General features: G+C 41.2%; 1 protein-coding gene across 2 annotated transcripts; it reads left to right on the top strand.

The window, feature by feature from the left end:
* The first annotated feature begins 8,665 nt into the window (after positions 1-8,665).
* thrap3a (thyroid hormone receptor associated protein 3a) lies at positions 8,666-24,253 on the top strand. Of its 2 annotated transcripts, XM_070967021.1 has the most exons (11): positions 8,666-8,815; positions 14,205-14,349; positions 17,102-18,001; positions 18,371-19,054; positions 19,325-19,497; positions 19,791-19,902; positions 20,209-20,293; positions 21,686-21,867; positions 22,001-22,181; positions 22,321-22,467; positions 22,577-24,253. In XM_070967021.1, exons 2-11 carry the CDS (start codon positions 14,228-14,230, stop codon positions 22,814-22,816), a joined length of 2,826 nt encoding a protein of 941 aa, XP_070823122.1. In that variant the 5' UTR covers positions 8,666-8,815; positions 14,205-14,227; the 3' UTR covers positions 22,817-24,253. The 2 variants fall into 2 exon arrangements, with proteins under 2 accessions (XP_070823122.1, XP_070823123.1); XM_070967022.1 differs by lacking the exons at positions 8,666-8,815; positions 14,205-14,349 and adding an exon at positions 15,847-15,952.
* The last annotated feature ends 445 nt before the right edge of the window (positions 24,254-24,698 follow it).

The raw sequence follows: 24,698 nt of genomic DNA, 5'->3' as shown, positions 1-24,698 counted from the left end.
ATGGGCGAGGGTGGGATTCAAGCCCCACAGAAACATCAAAAAGGTGATAATAGGCTCTGGATAGGGGTCATGGAACCCTCTGGAGGCACGGCAGCTGTCTTGCTTACGCATCCATCTTGTCAAACTCAATCAGGCCGGCTGTGTTGACAACAAAGAGGACAAGAGAGAGATCCATCTTGTGTTGGGCAGGCGTCAGATAACCTGACGTGAACGGTGACGGTAAAGGACAGTGCAAACGGCGGTGGCATAGCGAGTATCTTTTCACTTTCTTGCCAAATACGATCATTTATAGGGTGGGAAAGCTGGATCTGAATGGATGAACTGAAATGAACTGGACATTAAACCCCAAAATATAATGCTCGTAAACACTAGCTGTATTTGACAGCGATACAAGTGCTGAAGGATTTACAGCTGTTGAAAAGTAACCTTATGTTCCATGAACTGATTTTTCTGTGTATCGCATTATTATGCTGAGCTGGTTGCCAATGGAAGATCTACTTTGCCTAAAAACAGCGCCATGCAACTGTTGTATGAGTGCATTTTCTTAAGTGCTGTAATTAAGTGAAAATTGAGGTACTTTACTAGATTTCAGAGGTAAATATTGTACTTTTTACTCCACTATATTAACATGACATAGGGTTGTGCTGTGTGATGATAAATGCAATAGAGATTTTGCAATACCATTTCCACCACAGGAGCTATCCCTGAATGTCTCTGCACTTTATTTGGCGCAGGCTACGTAACAAACCAGGCCTGAATTCTCACGTGATGAGATGAATGTGATTTGGGCGGCAGGGCTGCTTACCACCTCCTCACATGACAGATGTCAGAATAATGTCAGAATAATAAAACGAGATGAAGTACATATATTTAAGCCATTTCTTAAAAGTTCAGTGTGTCCGATTTAGTTGGATCTATTTGGCAGAACTGGAATATAGTATTCATGAGTCTGTTTTCATAATGACAACAGCAAATTTCATTAAGATATAATCATGTGAACATAAGATTCATTGTGTTTTCATTACCTTAGAATGAGCTCTTTAGATCTACAGCGTGCAAGGCCTCTTCCACAGAGTCCACCATAGTTTCTTGTTTTATTTCAGATTATTATTTTACATTAACGAACATACAGTGAGTGCATATGTACAATGCATTGATACAGATCAAACTACGTAACAGTAACATTATATAAAGTAAATCTATAAGCCCTACTAAGCCCTACTTCGACCCGCTCCAACCTTGAAATGGCTCATATGCATTGATTAATCAGTAGTAACAATATAATGATGTGATATATAACTATATCAGTCACGGAGGACGTTATCTGAAAAATCTGTATTTCTACTTTTGTTAATTTAAGTACATTCCAAGTAGAATTTTTAAGTAGAATTTTGAATGCTTTTACTTCTTTATATTGCCGTATTAGTTTTTTTATTTGAGCAAAGGATCTGAAAATCTCTTCCACCGCCTTCTAAAATCTGAACACAAACCTAACTTATGCAACTGTCTTTCAATTGCCAGACACACTGTTAAGTATTATTTCCTGAAATCATCAAATTCAAAGCAAGAATGTCTCCTTCTCTTTTCAAGTTGACCTTTGGATCTCAATGGACTGCGGAAAAGCTGTAAAAATCCTCCAGTGATTAAATATCAGTGCTTTGTAGAGAGGGGAAGATGGAGGATGTGCCAGGGTTGTAGATCGTACGGAGTGAGTTGACAGTGAGCTTGGAACGAATGTGGGGTTTCACACAGACTCATTCTGTTGACTCATACTGAACGTGGCCATGTGTTTTCACAAGCAGCAACGCTTTATCAGCATGGAGTGGAAAGGATTTGGTTATTTGAATATGGCTATTGTGAAAGACAAGAAGTTTTTGTCTCCAGAACAATCAAAGCTTTATTTGAGATAATTAATTCCCGAAATTGCTACCACGGTGCCACTACAGATGAAGTATACAATGATTCAGCCAACTGCATTATTACAAAGCGTTTGGCTCTTTACAAGAGCTAACCACAACCAGATGGGCTATATCAAAGTAACGTTATGCAAAAGACTGGCAAGGGATGGCCTAACAACGAGTTGTTTGTTTCTGGCAATAATGTCTTTGTTTACCTTGTGGGATTTAAAAGATTTGCAAAAATACATCTCTGTACAATAAAATACAATGCTTTGAAGAGCTATTTTGATTTGATCTTTAAAAAAAAAACTTCAATAAAGCAATAGATCTTGTGAAATCAAGTTGATTTATATGAAGAATAATCGTCCTCTATAAAAAAAAATATCGGCAGTGCAGCTAAACATTCTGAAAATCAAGTTGTTTCTTATGTGTAACTTGATTTATGTGCATTATGTGCGGTCTCTATAAAGGCAGCAACAACATCACTCCTCCACCCGTGGGGGATTTTAGGTGCAGTAATTAGAAGCAACATTGACACTCTGTGAGTTCAGGCATGTCAGCAAGGAGATGGACAGCTCCAACAGGTGGGAGGGATATGAAGTAGGGGGAGTATGAACTCTTTTATCCCAGCACAGAGGGAGAAAGCCGTGTCAGAGGGATTGCCCAAAATAACCTTGTGGTGTCTGGACAGTGGCGATATGATGCAGAGCTAGCGATATGATGGATGGGAAGGGGCCCACAGGAAAAACTGTAGGTGCTAAAGCGGGGCCATCAGAGGACTGGCTTTCAGCAAAGATTGTGTCAAGGTTATAAACAGGCAGGCAGGAGTTAGTGAAAGACAAAGGAGTATTACTCACTCACTTAAATTGACAAAAAAAGAATAATTATAGTGCATTACATTATTAAAAGCAAACAGAGAAACAAGTCTACTAGTGGCTCTGTGAGGCTGTGCAGAGGGGTTGAGCTAAATGCTAACATGTTAACACTGGCAATGCTCAGATGCTGATGTTTCACAGGTATAATGTTTCCAATGTTTGCCATCTTATTTTAGCGTGTTAGAATGCTAACATGTGCCACATCTGAGGATGATGGATGTGTCCTAAGTTGTGATGAATTTTGACCAGATGATGGCGCTAGGTGAAGATTACCAAAGTTGTTACAATTCATTCTTGTTGGAAGTTTCCAAATTTCATGGAAACCCTTCCAATAGCAGTCAAAACATTTAACTCAAAACCACTGATGTCAACCTCATGAAAAATGGCTTGAGAAACAGTCAGGAGACCACCAGAGTCATTAGAGTACATCCTGTGGACGCCATTAGAGTCTGTACCAAACTTTATGGCACTCAGCTGGATAGTTATTGAGCTCCAAGTGAGGACTGACCAACAGACTGACTGCCAGGCAAAACTTTTCTCACATCTAAATATGTTGGTCCACAGCCCAAAATGCACTAAAACTGTGAGATGTGTCACTTTTTTTGCCCTACTCTTTTCTTTTGGCCTGCATCCAGTCACATGACTATCAAGTTTCTTTCTGTGAGACATAAAAAGTGGACATTACTTTTATTCTCAGTGGAAAATGCAATATTTTAAGACAGCTTTTGGATTAAAAGTGCATTTTGAAAACATTTGTAGTGAAATATATGAGATATAGATTCATAATCTCCGTTTAGTGAATGTGTATCTTACAGTATATCTCATATAGCAGCCTATGCATTCCTGTCAGGCGTGCTTGCGGCCTGGTTTCTCCCCGCGATGATAACTGAAGTGATCATAAATGACTTATACTTTGATACTGATGTTTCTAATTTGGTAGTGACTATGGCATTTTGTTGACTACTGGCTGCGGTATTGGCAAAGTTCAGAATAATAAACAATAAAACTTAAGTTCATACAGAAATCATTCCGTTGTGCTGTTTACTTCTGTTTATTTCCACATGATTATCACTTACACAAAAAGAGAAATATATCTGAATATAATGCCTGCGGATGCTCATGTTAGCAGATTACATATACATGTAGTATGCTGCCAATGAAACAAGATATAAGAAGTACATGTGTATCCTAACATACTGTGTTCCAGATGTTTAGAAAAGTGTAGCCACACAACTGAAGGTCCTCAGCCAATCAAGTGATGTCAGATAGTTAACTCGTTTGTAAGTTGTTGTTTACAGCCTGTGTGCTCTGTGAGGTCACCAGAGCCAGAGGGGCAAAGGGGGCAAAGCATGCAGTGCCCTCAGAAACACAGCTTTGTCATTGTTTGCACACTGTATACTTAAGATTGTTGCTATTATCTTAATTAGCTATTATTATTATTTCCATGTGAAACCAATTAATGTGCAATGAGTTGATTCAGGATTTTGCTTAATTCCTGATCTAAAAACATAATGGAAAACAACAACAAAGCCCTAAATGAGACCTCTGGATGATTAACTGATAGACTGACTGATTTATAATAGATAATGCTAATAAAGCACTCTGATGGGGTGTATGTGAAAATGTGCCTGAACTCACAGGTGTACGTCTACATCATACAGTTTATGTCAGTCTCTTTATTAATATGATTCCAAAATGACTGCCGGATCAACATGTACTTTTTGTTGTGTTGTGCTGCATTGTTTAGAATAAAGAACCTCAAACAAATAGAGGCTGCTTTGTCTCATTTCCTGTAGCGTATTGCTTGGTTATGGACTTTGGCACAGTCCTTTGCTGGCATGTAAAGTCCTGTGTGAGAGTCTTAACTCTGACATTATAAACTCAAGCACAAACACACCACTTCCTGCCTAAGCTGCCTTACATCTTCTAACCACTTGGATGTCATCTTTGCCGACACCAGCTGACTTGTTTATTCTACTGTGTCAATTTCCTGGTAGACACATTTTGAATTAATCAAATAAGCACTGCAGAGGCACTTCCAGGATGAACCAGTGGCATGTGCACAACACATTGTGGCCATTTATGGGTGACTGTATTTCCAATGCAAATATACACTGCTCTGTTTGCTATGGAACATTATACCTGGACAGACATGAAGAGATAAGCTTCCTTGACGTCGACATGCAGATAAAAAGTCATAGTGCAATATTCAAATAGATGGATTGTGCTACTGGATCAATTTGCAGCAACTACTCTGTTCCAGAAGTCTATAAAAAAAACAATATAAATAAGTAAAGATGATAGAAAACATTCACAGCTTCACAGAGCTCGAAAAGAATTAATAGTGTATATCATGCACTATATCTTCATTTCATTTATCAACCATAACAGAGAGGCAGTGTGGGGGGAAACATTTTCTCTCTTATTTGAAAAGGGCACTCTGGACACTTGAGAGAGATGCTCCCACCCTGATGCAGACCAGCAACTGAACAGATGATTGTAATGCCACATAAGTCTCAAATCAAGCTTCTGTAAAGCCAGAACAGAAATCTTTCTTATGGCAGCTTTTAAGACTATTATCACCCTGTAAATGTTGTCTGGTCTAAATCAAGATTTATGGCGATCATGAAGAGATCAAAGGCCAAAAGCCAAGAGGATGTCTTCACTTTAAGTCTAGAAATCCCAAAGTATGTTGTTTTTGTAGACAGTGTGGTGGCTATGTCTAGGTAGAAATGATATATGGAAGCCATATTTTTGAATGATATTATACATGTCAGGTTTGATCTTTGCATATAAACATGTCAGGATCTTTTATTTGCATTATCAGGATGATTAAAAACGATTTTGTCCCCAGTAGCACTGTGAAATACAAGTGTCTGCGGGTAGACTCTCTTGTTGGCTACTGTGTACTGCAGACATAATAACAAGAAGAGTTCTTTTATGCAGCACATTCCAGGGTAAGGAAAATAAAGTGCAAACAGCAGCTACATGGACTCTGGACTGTTATGAATGTAGACACATTTATGTTGAGAGCAAGCCAGGGAAAACAGAAGAGATCCTAAAATCATGCCTTGGTGGACTCCCAACTGAAAGACACACTTCCAGAGTTTTATAAGAGTGTCATCAATGGTAACATGTCAAAAAATCAGATGAGTACCATAAAGGAGAGGCTTCACAGAATAACATATAATTCGATTTAACAATTTGACTTATTTTTGAATTTGTCCTCATCTACTATTCCTTGCTCTATGCGCAGGCTTCAATGAAAAGATGAAACAACAACAACGCCTCAATGTATACCAATGATTCGCATCTGGAAATCTGAACACTTTCCTGTCAAACTTTCAAAGATTTCGCATTTTTCCAAGAAATCTATTCTTGGCAGGACGGAAAGGCCTCTGATGCAGATCATGAGCCACTAAAATCCTCCGCTGAAACCCAACCAGTGAAACTACACAAGTGGTACACAGTGTTTGAATTACGCCGTGGTTTTCGGGAGAGCCGCATTTTTCAGAGACGGGGGGTGTGAAGGTGCTGCATGCAGACTCGTAAATGAACGTGCCAAATTTTACTATCAAAACATTTCAATTCATACACACTGAGTATTCAGCCAGCAACAAAGAAGAAGAAAAATTATTCACTGTAGCAAATTACAAAAAAAAAAACCCTCTCCACAGAGACAGTGCGTTAAAATAGGTAAATCAATACAACGCATCACAAATTATGTGGAAATTGTTAAATGCGAATAAACACGCACACTGACCAATGCTTTACTGTGAGCCTATTATGTATTTCAGGAGCCTAAATATATAGGAAAATATAAAATTGGACCCAATGGCACCAAAAAATGTTTTCAGGTTAGTGGAGCTCCCTCATATTTTGAACCCTGGTGGGACGGCAGCAGTGGTAATTATTCTATGTAATTTTATATGGATCATTATGCAAACATAACTTCAAGGTCGCATATACAAGTATTCTGTAACACTCAATAACATTTACATTTTTGTCCGTCTGGTTGTTCTGTGGTTTAGCTGCAGCCTACATCATTTCAGCCCGTTTCACACGAAACAAAGCTGTACTGACCTGCCGTCAAGCCCCAGGCTGCAGGAATACATGCAAACATAATGAAGCTACATTGCATGTTTTAAAGATTACTGCTTTTACTCACATGAAGTCAAACAGCAGGAGATGACAGTTCATGCTAACTGATATTTATTGCATCAGCCCACAGACAATCGGAAACTGCTCACACACTTTCCCAGAATCAAGCACTTTTTGGGGAACTGAAATCAGCAAGATTTGAAAATTCATGCCAAAGAATAATACCAAAGATAGCATGTTAGAGATTGACTCACGGCTAGAATAAAATAGAGTTCAAAGCGATTCAACTTGAAATGGTCTTTTAAAGTAGTGAGCTGTTAGGATAATGTAACATTGGTGAATGTCAGTGGTAGGTTAACATTAGCCTGAGGAATGATGCAACAGAAGATTTAAGAAAGAAATAAACCAGTCATGGTTTTCATGTCCAAGTAGAGGAATAAAATACAACAGTGAATTATAAAACAGTCCTTTTAAATATGGCACAGATGATCTGTAACTCACAAGAATTCAGAGAGTTGAATGGATCTAGCATTTTAGCTGACTTAGTCATAAATACAACTGCAATCTATTAAAAGTTTTCCTTTCATTGCCAGTCAGACGTACTTTTATCTGTTTTGATGAAACTGCGGTAGGCATATTCAAAACAGGATCATCCACAGCTCAGTTGATTTAATAACAAACAATCACATGACAATATTGGGTAATACTATATAAGCTAAGCCCATTTCAAGCACTAATTTTACATTCACATTTGCGCCTTGAAAACAGGTGTCAGTGGGTGGAGAGTTCAAGTTTTTTGGCCTCAGTTGGTCCTCCAGCGTAACTATAAAACACGTTTGCAGGAATGACCATTTAGAGCACAAGAACAACGAGAATGGGGAGAAACGGACTTCATCTTTCGCATAAAAATCCCTCACGTGCACACTGTGAGATGCGGGTGAAAGATCCAGAAAAAGCAAGTAAGTGTTCTTAAGTTAACTTTTTTTAATGTCCAATTTATCTGCATGCATCTAGCAGTCATGATGATCAGACAGTAGTCAAGTGACAAGTACAGTCCCTGCTGAAATATACACTTAGTGGCCACTTTATTAGGTACACCTGATCTGCCACAAAAAGCCTACTTAGTGATGCCTATCATTTTGGTTGACACTCCCATAGAGGTGTTAATGAAACTACATATGTGTTAGCACTGAGGTCAGAGTTAGTGATGGTGCAACACTGGACTGCAATAAACGGCAGAAACACCTCTCAGTGTAATAATGCAGTCCACTACAACAACAACCCACTTTAATACATTACTGAATTTGCACTGACAATGTCACCAAAAGCTGAGCATTGGGAGTAAAAACAGATGTCAAAGCAGGATCGTTGTTGGATTGATAATAAAGTAATAAACCACCTAATAAAGTGGCCACTGATACAAACAGTATAAATAAAACTGGACTTCAGTGTGGTGACAGGGAACATCCTATCCAATAATTTCACCATAGCGCCAGAATAAATGGCACTGTGTGGTCCAGACACAGTAGCTATCCCCAGTTAGCAGCTCCCTCAGGGACTACGGTCGCTGCAGTGTCTTTTCGTCAGGGATTATTATGCTGCCATGACTGAACGATTTCATTATAGGCTTCTTCTCCTTCCAACGCGCTGGTCTCCGCTCCCGCTCACCGCGACGCAACGGAGGCGTTTTGACAGACGGCGGTGAAGGCGGAAGGAAATATGAACCTCTGAGCCTCACGGAGCAGTCACACCCCCTTCCTCTGAACACCGCAGACTCCAGCAGACACACACATACACGCACAAGCACACACACACGCACTTGACATAAGCTGGCCGCAGCAGCACAGACACACGGGAGAACGAGGAGAAACTGTCTTTAGTTCGTTTCTGCAGTATCCATCGTGCCGCCTGAATGTGACGCGCTGACGCTGAACGACAACAGTAAGTAGCTTTTTTTTTTCCTTTTCTTTCCATTTTTGGGGCTATTATTTGATCGACAATGGGAATGAATGTATACAAAATTAAGTGTTTTCAGCAGCACCGTGGAAAACGAGGCTTCCAGTCGTTTAAAGGAAAGCTGCGCAGCGCAAGGATATGAAATATTATTTGCCGCCAAACTCTGACATAACACTGTGGTCAAGGTTTGGTCAGTGAACTGCTTGACCACACAGAGGGATTTAATCTTCAGAAGGAGCTCTGAAAGCTCTCCTGATGTGATTAGTGCGTCTTCCTGATAGATTTGTTAATTTCTCGTATTGACTGATGCGTCATTACGCACACGAGGACACTCCAGGAGGATGCTCGGTCCTTCCCATCCTGGACGTAACCCCGTTCCTCTGATATGCTGCCATTTGGAGTAAAGTGCATCTCACTGAGGGTAGAGAAAATATCTGTGCAGTACGCTTTGAATCCAGCAGCCACAGCCTTGATGAGCTGGCTGTCAGTCAACACCTGAGTCTTGAGTACTGCTTCATCGTTCAGTGATTTCCAAAGGGCACCCTCGGACCACCGGAGGACTGAAGGGGCACCTCAGTAGCACGAGATGTTTAATTTCACCAGTTCTAGGACTGCTGTTTTTAGCGGTTAGCCCAATGACAGAATGACTGTTGTGATTGCAGGTTTCACCAAGCTGTCCCTCCACCTCGTGTAAACAGCCACAATCTTGAACCAAGCCTAAAGAAGTCATATATAGCAACAAGGATCATCTCTTAGACAGGAGCTTCCTGTAAATCCTTATCTAAATGGGTTTTGTGGTCTAACGCTCATTCATTTCTGGGGTCCTGTGATATGGGAAAAAATTTTTTGAAAACGCTGTCATGCAATTTCCTGTTGAGCTACAGGATCCTGGTTGAGGTTGATCCTCTTTAACAAATACCAGCTACTCAAAAGTACACACCCAGTGAAAAGGTGTGCCCGTGTTTAAGTATGCTGGCACATCCTGAAGGAGCACTTTTCACATTTAGGTTTGTTTTCACTTTTCTGTGCTGTCTTTGTGATGATATACAGATCATTTAATCAACCTACTACTCGTATGTGGCTTGAAACTGTTGCTGACATTGAGATATAGTAGATGATGAACACATAAATGCCATTTATGCAAGTAACTCAGTGCATGGAATCAACCGGTGTTTCACCAGAGAGGAAGCTATTCTGGTTATACGACATGCCAACCATAATTAAAAACATAAACACCAACCGTGTCTCTGGCTTTATACAGACTTTAAGGCGCAGGAAAACACGAACAACTGAATACACTTGGAAACAGAACTATAACTCAAACCCATACCCGGGCTGTTCCCAACCGACCAAAATAGAGAGGACCTTCAGCTGATGAGTTCCCTCTTCTATGCAGCTGAGTTCCTCAGACGTGGTGATGACAGACAGCTGAGAAGCATGTCGGTGTGATGATGCCTCGGTGGCACTCGTGTATGCCATTTTCCAGGGCAAAGTAGTCTCATTATGCATTGTGAAAATGTACAGTGCCAAATGCTACTTTAACAAACTGTTGATTGTTGTTGTAAAACAGAAACAGAACTGAGGAATAAAAACCAGCAGAAAACCTGCAAAGATTGGAATGACTAAAATGCCTTACTTAGCTGCAACTGGGATCATGGTATCATTAAACAAGTTCAATGGCAATCTGAATGTTCTCATCTGTCATTGCTAATGATTAGCAGAGGATAGTGTGGCAGGAAATCTCTGCGTGATGCCGCCTGTTTGTCTTTCCAGCATTTGGAGTAGCTCCCTGAAGACAAAGAAAAGTCGGCTAATACTCATTCAGACATAACGGATTGAATGGAGCTATTCAGAAGTTTTTAAGAACTGAAGAAGGAAGCTGGAGGGTTTATCTCGCCTCGAACAGCGCTGCCAGCGGCTTTGCTATCCATTAACCGCGTCAGCATGTGAAGTGTCTTGAGGGGATCCGAAGGGGGACTGCCACATTTCAACAAGCAAAGATTGTGCCAATGACAGTTGCTGTGGCTTTTCTGAAATAGCGAGTGGGGTGTCTCTGGGGCGCATATAGATAGCAAATGTGATTCCAGCTGCCACTGTGGCATCCCAGTCTTAATGATAGGGCAGTTGATTGAGTGGAGTGTTTCTTCCCGTATGCTTTGAGCTTTGTATCAAGTTGCCGGACCATTGTTGATCGGAGCTACTTTTGCTGTTACACGAAGTAAACAGGTGATGAGGATTACACAGCTGTTGCTCCCTACTCCAAAGGGAATCTTAATCATGTTTGCGTGTGCATGGTCTCAAACTTCTACCCATGTGAGAACCATTATCAGTTTCATTTGGTCTTACTATTTCAACCATATTTGTTCACCGTATTCTCTCCGGTTCAGTTCTTTCGGGTTCTTTCCTGCGATTGTTTTCAATCCTACAATGTTGAAGACCTGCTTGTCCAGTTTTGCATGTGGTTCCTGTTAACGTGTTCTTCCTGCTGTCTTTTTAAATAAGGTGACTAATGATGTCCATTAGGATATCAGTTCAAGAATTCCTAATATTTTTTGTGATGTTCAGTTAATTACATTTTGCCAATATTCTCTATTTTACGACAACTCACATACCTGATATTGTAAGCATCAGATCATCAATAGCAAAGAGACTCAGCAATAAAATTCTAATACTGGAGCCAGGAAGACCGAAGTTAGACTTCAAACCATGAAAGATGTTTTTGAAGCACTGTGCTGTCATTTGTGATGGCATCATGTACAACCCTGCTCCCAGAAAAGTTGGGATGCTTTGATGCAGCAACATGTTTCAAACAAGTTGGGACAGGAGCAACTGAAGTCTGGGAAAGTAGTTGAATGCTTCAAAAACACCTGTTTGGATCATTCCACAGGTAAACAGGCTCATAATAAGGGGCATCCTGGAAAGGCTCAGTCGTTCACAAGCAAGGATGGAGCGAGGCTCACCACTTTATCAACACGTGATTGTTTAAAGGATGTTACTACGTGGGCTCAGGAACACTTTGTGAAACTGTTGTCAGTAAACACAGCTCGTTTGCAAATGATTGCTTTCTGTTCTTATTTATGTTTCAAACAGAGGCCCTTTTTGAAATTGTGGTTTTAGGATTTGGTTCACAATTGATAAGGGTAATGGCATTAACAGTTACAGAGTCATTTCAGGGCTGATAAGCAAATGAATGAGGTTGGTCTGTTGATGAAGTGGTTAGGTCAATGCTGCGATGTGGAAAAGGTGATAAAGTAAACATCAGGGTCAAAATGTGATCAACTACAAGTCCTCAAAAGTGTAGCAAGACGTGTGCGTGCATTTGTGTGCATGTATGTCACTAACAGCATTTGTGTGTGCAAATCTGGGAGTGAGTGATTAAAGAGCAGGCTTACCGCAGCCTTTTTGAGGGGCTGAAATCGCAGTGATTAGGCTGCCGACCACACAGTGCAGAGCGGGGACAGCTGCAGCTGGTTATCAATCGAGTGTTCAGAGAGAGGCAATCGAAACAGATCCCACCGTTCAATTCTACTGAATTCTATACAGGAGGCCAGGACAGTGTTTGAGTGTGTTAATAAAGAAGTCATAGCGTAACAGTTACTTCTGCTGGGAAAGTCTGTATAGCTGTTTTGTGTACAGTTTCTGCTGACACCTATTTAAAAGTTTCATGGAAACTATTTTCAGCCATATGAAAATGTCTGAAACACAGATGTGCCGGTTTGAAACATTTTATTCCAGCTATTATAACAAACTGAAAACAATCAATGAGAATGAAACCTCCCCTCAACATTTTCCCAAAGGGGTTACTCATTTGCTGCATAAAGCAAAATTAAGAAGGTTGTTCCGATTTATTTATGTTTCTGTTTAGCTACCACATGCAGGAAGGGGGCACATCTGAGTGCCATTCTTGAAATGTGCACAGTAAGCTAAATTGACGCTCTGTTGAGGCTGGACCGTCAGGAAATTATTCTCCAAAAGCCAAAAACAACACGCTGCCAGGAATGAGGAGAGTGGGAAGTTCATAGAGCACGAGGAGGAGGCGGGGGAAGATGGATCCATTTCAATACCCTCCTAAATAGTAGAAAGGATACACACTGGGACCACCATGTGATAGCGTGCACTGCTTTTGAAATCCCTGTCATGTGTAGTCTGCAATTTCCTCCTTTCAAAGTCCCTGAAGATGACTCTCATAATGAAAGATCAGTTATTTGATCCCTGGCATTTATCGGACTCCGAGGATCATATGTCACAGATAAAGCCCTGTGGACCTTGGAGGGAACTAGATGCTCCTGCTATAGATATGTATTCATAATCTGGGGAGTATACAAGTGAAGCATTAGAGCATTAGAAAAAAAAAAACATCTTTTGAAGTTATAAGTATACTGAAGCCTGAGTGCACTGAGCATGCGGAGCATCTCTCTGGTAGCAGACTGATAGCAGATCATTAACCATGAGAAAATGTGATGTGCAGTAACTAGAGGGAGTAAACCATTCTCTCATCAATCTAGCGGGTTGACTGCGACTGTAAGTATTTAACTTTGGGCTAAACAAGTGCAAGTTTAACAGTAACCAGGGCTTTTAATCATGAATGACGAGGCATATAAAGATTACCAAGTTTATGTCTAATATGGTTCAAAAATGCATTTAGCAGCTTTGCTTTCATCAAGCTGAGGCCTGTTCTGTTCAGCGAGCGTTTAGTGGTCTTTTATTACTTCCTCTAAACGATCATTCCTGTGACATATTTTTAGCCACATCTGTTCGTACCTTTAACTTTCGTACCTTTAACTGTGCTGCCTTTCTTTCAACTCATTTGAAAACTGCGTTGTCGTTCTGTGTGAAGACAGTGACCAGACAGCTGAATCATCATTTTAGCTGATTTGCAATCTTCTACAGGGGAGGAAATTCAGAATGTATGCTCTATCTTACTGATAACCGTTATTTATGTGTTAGCATTTTATTGTGGGTTCAACATTTAAGCAGTCAGATGACTGACCTAAGACTGCCCTCTATGCAAATCATCAGTGACTAAATAAAACTGGATGTGTTCGGATGCCGTACACTTCAACAGATTGCCTTCCTTTTTCACAGCTGTTGTGTGTCTTCACTCAGCTTTTGCGTTACGGTGGCTTTTAAGGCGCATCTCGGATGGCTCATCTCTGCTGGATATTGTATTTCATGGACTTTCCTCTTCGCTCTCTTTGAATTTATTTTTTGTGCGTGATATTTGTTACTCCAGTCGTTGAGTAATATCCACTCCATGCAGCCAATGCCTTGAGTAGGGGATTAAAGAACCAAAAGTCTTTTTACACATGTATTGTTTGCAATCTTACATTTCCTCAAAATCCTAACTCGGTCGTACAACCCTTCTGTGTGACAGTTTGAGGCGGGCTGGCTGCAGCGATGTCCAGATCCACGAAATCCGCCTCGAGGTCTCGGAGCCGCTCCAGGTCCCGGTCAAGATCCCGCTCCACCTCTCGCTCCAGCAGTCGCTCCAGATCCAGGTCAAGGAAGCGCCGCTATGGGTAGAGTCCATTTTAAATAATTCTCCTTTCTGAACAATCTATTGGCTGTACAGAGGTCAAATGCATTTTATTTGTTGTTGAATATGTCCTGTGTTGCCAGACCAGACTATTAAACGCAAGTCTAATTACTGATTCTTAATTACTGATATGAATGAAGACGGTCTTGACTCACCTAAAGTATGAATGACTGTGACCGACAAGTCACTTATCATGCCGAAAAGAGAAACTAGCAGCAGGTGCAGCAGGCAGTGATGCCTGGTTGCACAGACATCAGTGCTGATCATCCTGCTTCCTGCTCAGTTCCTTTTCCACTCAAACCCTGCCTATTAAATCTGAACTTGTCTTGCAGGACTGCTGTGCAATGTGCTGGTAAGATCTGACATGTAAAAAAAAAATATGCTGGTAGTTTGTGACAGTGGAAATGTCAACAAGCTGTTCTGCCTTCTGTTACAGTCAGCATTTCCCGTTAGCTTCGTATCTGTTGATTTCCATCTGCAAGACCTTGTCTTGATCCTGGACTGGCTCTCAAGTGGATTGACAGAGCTAGTGTGGCATTTTAATGGATTTGGGTCTAACTCAAACTTGGAGTCAGCTTCTGTATCCAGAGGAAATTGATGTTTGAGAAAGAGTTTAGCTGCCAGTTAGTGAACTTACTCAAGTTAGAGTGAATATTATTGCAGTTTGCATTGCATGGGAAACATTTACATAGTAGACGACCTCAGTGGCATATGAAAATATTTCATCAAGGGCAGCATTTGTTTTTGGCTGCTTTGCGTAATTAAAAATGCCCTGGTTGTTGGGTTATCTGCCGACTATGGTGTGCATTTGGCAGAAAAAGTCAGGCTTCACTATGCTGCCTGTGCTGTTTCTGGCAGAATGACTGTGGCACGGCAATAAAATGGCAGGGCGGCTCGTTTCCTGGCAGTGTCGCAGCACGTATTAAAGTTAGCATAAAGAAGAGACATGGAAGGAATCTAATGGTTTGGTCTGCCTGAATCCACCTTTCGCATGTGCAAATGGGTTTGTGGTCACACCGGAACTGTACAAGCCTGAATGCACACATTTGCATAAGTTGTAAACACACTCACAGATGAATACCCAAAAAAGCAACGCACACACACAGAAATCACCCATTTCCCTACATATTCAGGGCAAAACATCCCCAACATGAAGAAAGGTCTGATAATGTCAAACAGAAACAGCTTCAATGTGGAGCTTTTCTTGAATTCCCCTCTCACATTCACTGTCTTTTGCTTTTAACACTCAGTACACGCGTTTAATAAGAGAAGCTACAGTATATCTGTCTGACCACACTAAATTGTCGATATCTGTAGTATTTCTCAGTCAGAACAGGAAATAGTGTCTAAATGATGCTTTTATAAAGCCTCAACAAACTGGTTGAGCAGCCCATGTAGCTGGCAAGCACAGTGTCGAAGGATTCCAGCAGATTTTTTTCCCCCCTCATATAGTCCATGTGACTCTGTGCTCCACCAGAGCTAGCCAGAGGAGATGTAGTATCTGTAGCTCGCGCTGTGAGTGTGCAGTGCTGCTCAGTGCGCTGCCTTCTTTAATCACGCTGAATTCCAATGAAAAAACACGATAGGTGAGTCCTTTGCTGCTTTAGCTTTTTGAGATAGCTTTCGAATGTGTTTGCATGGGGTTTGATACTGCTTTGTTCTGTCAGTTTAGAGTATTTTTCTGCAATATACTTGACTTTGTATGTGTTTGGAAATTTCTGAATATACCTGGGCATTTCTACGCGTCTCTATATTATATTTAAGAGGGAAACTGGCTTTGTGTTTATTGACAGTTGTAGAAAAGTTGCTGAAGATGTAGTTGCAGAGAAAATACTTCAAAGAACAATGCAGAACTAGTTTGACGTCTACACCAGATTTGCTACTTCATAATGTCAAAGATGTCAGTGGACAGTTTGGATGTCGTGTTGACATGCGGTCTTGCTTTAAAAGAGCATGTCAGGCTTATTAAATCTTTGATTTGCCAAAGAGAATATACTGTATCATGGTGTTTAAGGTTCAGGCAAGAGAACGACACAAGGCTTTTTATCAGTAGTGCAGCAGAGCCACCATGTGGACGAGTCTGATCCTGCAGCCTGGCTCAGCACCACACTGAAATCTCTGCGTTTCCCCATGCAGTGCTCTTTTTTGGCCTCCTAAAGACCAACATGTGTTTTACCAACTCCAAATGACATAGATTATGGATGCAACTGCATATCTATGTATCATGTGTTCTGTGGTACTGTATGTCTTTTCCATATGTTAGACTGATTCAGTTGTTATGTTTGGAGTCTCTGAAAGAAAATTGAACACACTGGTTTAAGTGACAATCTGCAAAATTGCATTTTTGGTTTGTTATCTTGCCGAATTCTGGTTTTAAGTGGTTATCCCTTTGGTTTTACTTCCTGTAACACTGCTGTTATCATTGTATGTTTAGTCAACATCGAAGCTTTTACATACTGACCAGCCTGAAAAGATATTTGTTATGTTATGAGAACACACGCAGTGGTTGTGTATCTATGTATGCATCTGTGTCTGTTCAGTAAGTGCTGCATTTTGTTGAGATTGGATCAGAGAGATGTTATCTCTATGTTAAGTTTAGAGGCTGTGATTTAGAGTTTCAGGTAGTCTTGTATTGGATTGCATTACTTTTTTTTTGGTCAGGAACCCTTAAAAACTATATTTGCGTTAAGTGTCCATTAACCTAAAGTACTAATTGTGTGCTTTTCTCCCCACAGCTCTAGGTCTCGGTCACGATCAAGATCTCATTCTCCATCTCACAACCGGGAGAAGAAATATCAGAGGGGATACCAGAATAGCCGTGAGTTCCGGGGCTACCACCGCGGCTTCCGGAGGCCATACAACTTTAGGGGCCGAGGGCGGGGCTTCTTCCCACGTGGACGCTACCAGCGTGGTGGTGGGGGTGGTGGCTATAACAATAACAACTGCCGCCCCAAATGGAAGAACTATAAGCAGAACTACAACCCTCAAAAACAGCAACAGCAACAACAGCAGCAGCAACACCAGAACTATTCACGAGGACGATTTCACAACCTCCAGAAACGCTCAGGAAGCCCCCCTCGTGGTCACTCTCACCACTCTGACCGATCGTCCTCACCATTATCCAGACACTCACAGCATTCTTCCTCTTCCTCGCACTCCGCCTCTCCCAAAAGCAGGCTAGCCTTGCTGCCGACTAACCAAAACTCCAAAGATGTGAAAGAGGAGCTCTCGGCCTCCAAGGAGGTCCAAAAGGGAGTGGGGGGAGATGGGGAGCCAGTGGAGAGTGTCGAGGTGTTGGCAAGAGATACCAAAGAAGGCGCAGGCAGTGGGAAAACTGAGGGGAGCTGGCAGAGCCTGACAGGCTGCAGCAGCAGTCCAAAGAGAGCGAGTCCTCTGGCAAGCTCTGCTGTTATTGTTGGTCAGAACAGCCAGACTGGAAACCAGTCTAGTCCCTCCCCTAAAATCACCAATGACATCAGCAATGGCGCCCCCTCCCGGCAGACAGTGTGTAGTTCACCCTCAACAAAAAAACTCCCACATGAAGGTCTAAATCCGATGCTTTCCAGCTTTGACTTCTTCTCCAACGAGGAATACCTGAATGGAGATAAAACGGCAATCTCCATCGCTTTCAGAAAGTAAGACTGATTTTGTTCTTTCTCTCTCAAATTAATTCTGAGGTTTTCTCATGTCTTTTTTAGACCAAACAGTCAGTTTATGTTGGGATTTGCTTGACTTTGCAAGCTTAAGTTTGGTTGTCATAGCAGACTAAAATAAAATGGAGGTATTTGGGGAGTTTCATTGAAATTCATCATGTTTTTATGTCTTTATTTTCATTGATAAACTGCTTGCCAGACACAGCATGATCTGTTGTTTTAGAAAATCTCCTGTGTAGAGGCTCTAAAGTGATAAATCTTATCAGAAAATCAGTAGGATTTCTGTGAGTTTAATTATTGCCCTTGCATGTCCAGTTAGATGCAGCTGTTAATCTCTTTGTCATTGTTTAGGTTTTTGGAGGAGCAAAATAAAAAAGCTAAAACTTGGGAAAATGGCAAGACCACAGAAGCCAATGATGTGGATATGGAAGAGGGCACATTAAATGGCAAAACATCCACAAATATCTCTGACTCAGTGTCAAGAAAGTACAAAGAGGCCATTGAAGGTGAAGTGTCTCTGAACAGCTTTTTGAAAGCTTCTCCTTTTCTGTCTGCTGAGGAAGAGGAGGAGTTGATAATCAAGCCTCATTCAAAGCCACTTCACAATGACCAGCACAATGGGGACGAGTCCTCTAAGCCAAAGAGCAAGGTCATTCACTCAGCCCCGGAAATGTTTGATGAATGCTTTGGCAAATGGCAGAACGTGGCCTATTCACAGGTGGCCAACAGTGACCTTGACGCTATGGTAGAGGACATATATCTCAGCAGAAAGCAGGATAAAGCGGCGGCCATTGCTGCTGCCCTCGCCAAGAGGGAGTTAGCAGGGAAATTTGAGGAACTGTCCCCGGATATGGGTGGCAAAGCCAGGAAAATGGTAAAATCTCCCTCCATCTCATCTCCTACACCACCACCAAGGAGGAACTCTGACAGAGAGATGTTTATGATCAGGAGTGAGGACTCACCTTTCATGTCCTCGAGAAAACAGGAGGCCAAACTAAATGTCAGAATGGATTTCCTTGGAGATAACCTGATAAGGTGAGCATCATCAACATCACCAGATCTTTCCTCAGTGAGCCAAAAGTCATGTCAGTACATCCAGCAGTAGGCTTTACAACAGTAGCACCACTTTTGCTGTAAACTGATGACTTCTTCAGAAAATGATGAAGAAAAAAATGCCTCTTCTGTAATGGTTTTGTTGTTTGAATGTTGTTTTATCTGATTGTAGAGCAGAGACCTCTGTTTTTGGCCGATTTTGGATGCGGAAGAGCATACAGACGATGACAATGTTCATTTTGTCACTTTCAGCTCTTCTGATATTTTAGCTGAGGAGCGACAGTTGTCTCAGGATCTTGTGCAGTCCTCAAAAAAGGGTCAGGAGTTTCGCTCCATCTTTCAACATGTTCAAAATGCTCAGTTACAGAGGAGTCCCTCTGAGCTGTTTGCTCAACACATTGTCACCATTGTTCACCACATCAAAGGTGAGTGCTGCCTTGTTGTCCTCACATATACTATACACTTGTCTCATTTGTTGACATCATGCTACATGCTTAATAAGCTTTGGCCATAAAAGTTACTCAACAAATGACCTTTCAACCTTTCAAATTAGTGAAAAACAACTTGGTTTCTCTGTAAAACAAAGCCTTCCTGGTGTTTCACTTCCTATATAAAATTCTATGGCACATGGGGATGTTCAATTCAGCGTAGCAGTTGGATAAAAGATTCTAGAACTACGAACAACTTTAACAGCGATTTTAACTGTCTCCCTGTACAGCTCATCACTTTCCGTCTTCTGGAATGACTCTAAACGAGCGATTCACCTTGTACCAAAGACGAGCCGCAGAGAAGGAAATGATGAAGCCAAGAAAAAGCCCAGAGATACACAGGTAGAGTCGCCTATTGAGTGACCCTCTCACCTTCAGTGTGCTGTGGCTTCACCTCCTCTTTTAACAGATTTCAGGTATTTTTCTCACCTTTCCTACCTGAAAATCCACAGACTATCTTGGCTTGTTTGTTCTCATGCTCGGTGGAGGTCAGTTTTATTTTCCCACCAATTTTTCTTTTCTTTTTTCTGTTTTATGTCGTTGTTGCGGTTCAGCGTAGTTCATGATTGGTTGTTTTGGCACCTGTACCGTGCTTCCTGTGCGATGTGTATTTAATTATTATGTCTTAAATGTGTTTCTGTCTCACAGGAGAATTGATGTTTCACCCAGAGCTTTTAAGAAACACTCTCAACTTTTTGAGGCGATGAAAAGCTCAGAGGATGGCACTTACAAGGTGACTGAACATTTTGCAGTATGAAGTATGTCGGAAAAACAAACAACAGCAAACGAGTGAGCAAGCCAGATGCCTTTAGACTGCACTCTTAAAGCCTGTGGCTTTCCTTGAATGGAGATGCACAAAGTCTAAGAAATGCAAAATAAGGCACTTTGACTTTGTTGTTTGTTATATATCACCTTCACACATGATTAGACTGTGGGCACAAGCCTGACCGAGGCTAATGAATCATATAAGTTCAGAAATGGAAGCCACTGTGCCAAAGGACTCTAAGCAATTGTCTTCGTAAGTATTCTTTAAAAAATAAGGAACGGAAATAACCAACAGCAAGCACTTTATGCACCTGTGCTTATATTTACATGCTTTCTGAGTAAACCCTTACTATTTTTCTTCATTAATGCGCATGGAAACATACTGTCAAGCCTTTGTAAACACGAGGCGCATATACTTCTAAATACTTTAAACTGAGTAAACTTAAGTCAGCATGAACAGTCCTATCTTCTTCCATTGTTAAAGAACCATACTAGTGGTTTTGCCAGTCATACAGTACAGTAACAACTACTCAGTACGTGTACTTTACAGTGGCTACCAGCTACTGTTTCCCAAAGCATACCTCAATGTTTTTAGATTGGCTTCCCACCTTCCAGGCAGCTATTGCTATCAGTTCACAGTTACAGTATGATATCAACTGTTAGTGACTTGAAACTTGTTTGAAATAGGAAATACATCACTGAGCACATTCAGGGATTGTTCTGAAAACACTTTGTTGGCGACACCTGAACGCACCAAGTTGGCTCTGATGTTCAACGTGTGGGAATCAGCTGCTGGATGTCACGTTGCACATGGAAGACAAACAAGCAAGGATGATGTGAAATATGCTGGTGCTATTTGTTGCAGCAGTGCTGCAGATTCATGAGGCCTTGGATTGTGGACTTTCCCACAAGCACTTGAAGGCACCAGTGAGGAGGTTTTCAAAACGCACTCTTCTGATGATTGACCTGTAGTTTGACACGATATAAAGCTGCCTACATGTTGACGTGATGGATTGCCTATCTGAAACAAAGTTGTTTTGTTTTTTTTCCGTTGATTTTCTTCCTATATTTAAAAAGCTACCTTGGAGGCAGAAAAATCTAAAAACATATGCTTTGGAGAGTGGTTCAGATTTTTAGGTAATCCTACAAACATGCAAAACTACTGGTTTGGCACTTTAAATGCACCAGAAAATTCACTTGGTTTTATTTAAGCCAGCTGGCTGTTACCCAGGACCTTCCCCCTTTACTCTTGGACCTCACTATTTAGTTTTCAAACCAGCTTGGCTGAGAGCAGACTGATAGGACCTACATGCTAATCCAAAATCTGTCCGCGACGTTGTTTTCTGTTTGATTTGCTCAGGATGGCGGGGAAAAAATGAAGGGTGATCCAATGGACCTTCGTTTGGATATTGAGCGCCGTAAAAAATATTCCACCCATGAAAGAGATTATAATCAGGATCGGGGGAGAGATACGGCAGATTCCCCAGATTCTAGTAGAGAGAGATCTGTGGAAAAGTTCTCCAAATGCCACGAGAAATCAAAGTATGTGCAACTGCCCTGTGCTGCCCTGTACTGTTTCAGATCATCTGCAAATACACTGAATACTGTCGTTCTTCTACCCTGATACTAAACAGTTGGGCATGAACGATTTTGCATGTACTATTTCACCCTTTAGGAAAAGTAAGAAGAAGCGCTCTCGCTCAAGTTCGTCCTCGTCCTCCTCGTCCTCCAAGTCCCAAAAGGAGGATGTACCCCATGATAAGTCTGATCCCAAAGATAAAGGCTTAAACAGGGCCCAGCTGGGTCAAAGTGAGTTACCAGGATCAGCTGAAAGAGGGAAGCCACGTGGAGGTTTTGTAAGTTTGGCAAAGGATGTTGGGTTGATGGAGGAAAATAGCTGTGCTAAGATAAACTGCATATTCTCTTTTCACAGTGTGCCCTGTGTCAATGATTTTGCTGCTTTTCAATTCCTTGTCTTTTTCTCTCTGATTACAGCAAGTCCGGATTCGTGGAAGGGGCTGGAACAGAGGCAATTATCGGGGAAACTACTCACATAGTAACAACATGCCAAACATGGCAGCACACCCAAAAAATGAAGACTGGGACCCAGAGTACACTCCCAAGAGCAGAAAATACTACTTGGTAGGGTTGATCTCCTTCCCATTCATGCCTCCAATCTCTGTTTAAATTAACCACATGCCGTCGTTTAGCTCAAGCCTGCCTTGACACACCTGCACCCTTTTTCTGTCAGCACGACGACAGGGACGGGGAGACAGAATTCAAGTGGGTGGACAACCGAGGGCGTGGACGGGGAAGCTTCTCGCGTGGAAGGGCACGATTCATCATTCGCAAAGCCACCGGGGCCCCCAACACCAGCAGCCCCAAATGGGCCCATGACAAGTTTCACGTTAACGGGGAGCAAGGTGGCAAACAGGAAGAGGAGACAGAACAGGACCACGAAGAAGGAGAAACTGATGGAGAGCATACTTGAGCAGTGAAGCAACGTGCTGAAAATCTTAAATGTTCCTCTGTGTTATGATGGGATCTGACTCAGCGATTTTATCCACCACCGTGGATTCAAAAATGCAGATTAAAATGTTTAAGACTCAGCTATCACTAGGAAAACCTTTATGCTTTAATATCAGCACAGGATACTCACTCTGACTTGACGTGACCATTTCCCACATGAGGATACAACTCATAACTAGTAGAAGCACTGTTTCAGGGTGAACTGCTGTTTCTCAAAAGAATTTGGTTTTGTGCTACTTTATTCTTCTGCTTTGTATGGTAAAGTGAAATTTTCAGTGCAGCATTTTGGTAGGTTTTACACACTTCTCGTGAGAATGATTAAAAAGGACTCCTTAATAACACTTACATTTTTAAGTTGCAAGAGAAAAATCACACCTTAGATCAAATCAGCTTGTGCCTTATACTCGAAATGTTTTGTGAGTGGGCTCCACGATAAATAGTTGTACTGGTGAATGGATTAAAATTGACTCAAATCAGCCGAGTTTTTAAAAAAAGCAAGCGTGTTGTTTTGAGCTGTGGATGAAAATGACACCAGTAAGCACACTGTAGTTCATGTTGACGTTGCAAATATCACTGTTTAACCACTTCGGTACTCTACAGATGACCCTGATCTGACAATGGGACCAAACTGTATGGGGTCAAAGGTAGTTCTTAATGCTACATTCAACAGATCTGCGATACTAGCTGGCAGCATAGGACTATTACGAGAACAGTTACTTGTACATTTTTCTTTAAACATTTTGCTGTCAAAGATTTCTATACTTTGCAGTGGCTCTTTGATTGATCTTGGACACCACTCATCAATGTATAATATTGATAGTGATTATACGTTTTCCTCCAAAGACACTCATTGTAGTTTTTGTACCTGGCTAGGCACTGTTTTGACATTGTCTGTAAAGGAGAACATGTTCTTACTGTCATAGATTGTGATGTGTTTTTCATTTTCCAAACTTTTCTCCAGCCAATGATGATTTAATTGGTTATGTATTTTGTGTGAAACTGTGTCAACATTGTGATAAGAGAGCTTCAAAATGAGTGTAAGCTTTAGTTTGTAAGAAACAGAAATACAGGGTAGTTTGTGGGACAAGGATTACAGTATGTTTAATCATAGAATAAGAAGGTTTTTTTCAGTGCATATCTCCAATGATTTTGTTCTTTAAATCGAGGATTAGGCTCATGTCTTTTTGGCAAACTGTCCATATAATTGAATAACATAATTTTTGTGCCTTGCTGTGGGTGCGCTGGTCTTACTTGTACAATACTGAGATTGAGATTCACATGTAATTGTTTAATGGTCACCTGCTTAGGGAATACTGCATTTTTTAAATAGGTGTTGTTACTGTTTTTTTTTTTGTTTTTTTCTTAGAGACTGTAAATTAAAGAGACACTGATTACTTTAAGTTTTGCCTCTTTTGTTGTGATGTGTGTGCTAGTTTGCAGGGACAGAGGAACACTGAACATGTGACCTTGTTTTCTCCCAGAAACACTGCAGCAATTAATGTACATCCATTCATCAATAAGGAGGTACAGTTCATATCTGTCATGCCACCATAACTATGTTTAAGTGCCCAAAATATTCCAGTTTTTTGTATTATTCCAAAAAGGATGTTCACATGGCCAATGAAAACGAATATTCCACTAATATTACCATTTACATGCAGCTGTGTATGTAACCATAATCACTGACCAACCAACACTCAGACCCTCCTTTGGCAGCTCAATGATTGTTTCACTTTATACATAAATAAATGCATCAGCGGCAGAACAAACAACTGCATGGTGTCTTCCGATGACACTGCGATCTTATGTTTCATGACAAACAACTACGACGTTAGCACAGACAA

The sequence above is a fragment of the Chaetodon trifascialis genome, chromosome 7 (assembly GCF_039877785.1).
Source record: "Chaetodon trifascialis isolate fChaTrf1 chromosome 7, fChaTrf1.hap1, whole genome shotgun sequence".
Lineage (NCBI taxonomy): Eukaryota > Metazoa > Chordata > Actinopteri > Chaetodontiformes > Chaetodontidae > Chaetodon > Chaetodon trifascialis.
This window is presented reverse-complemented; position numbering and strand designations above follow the sequence as displayed.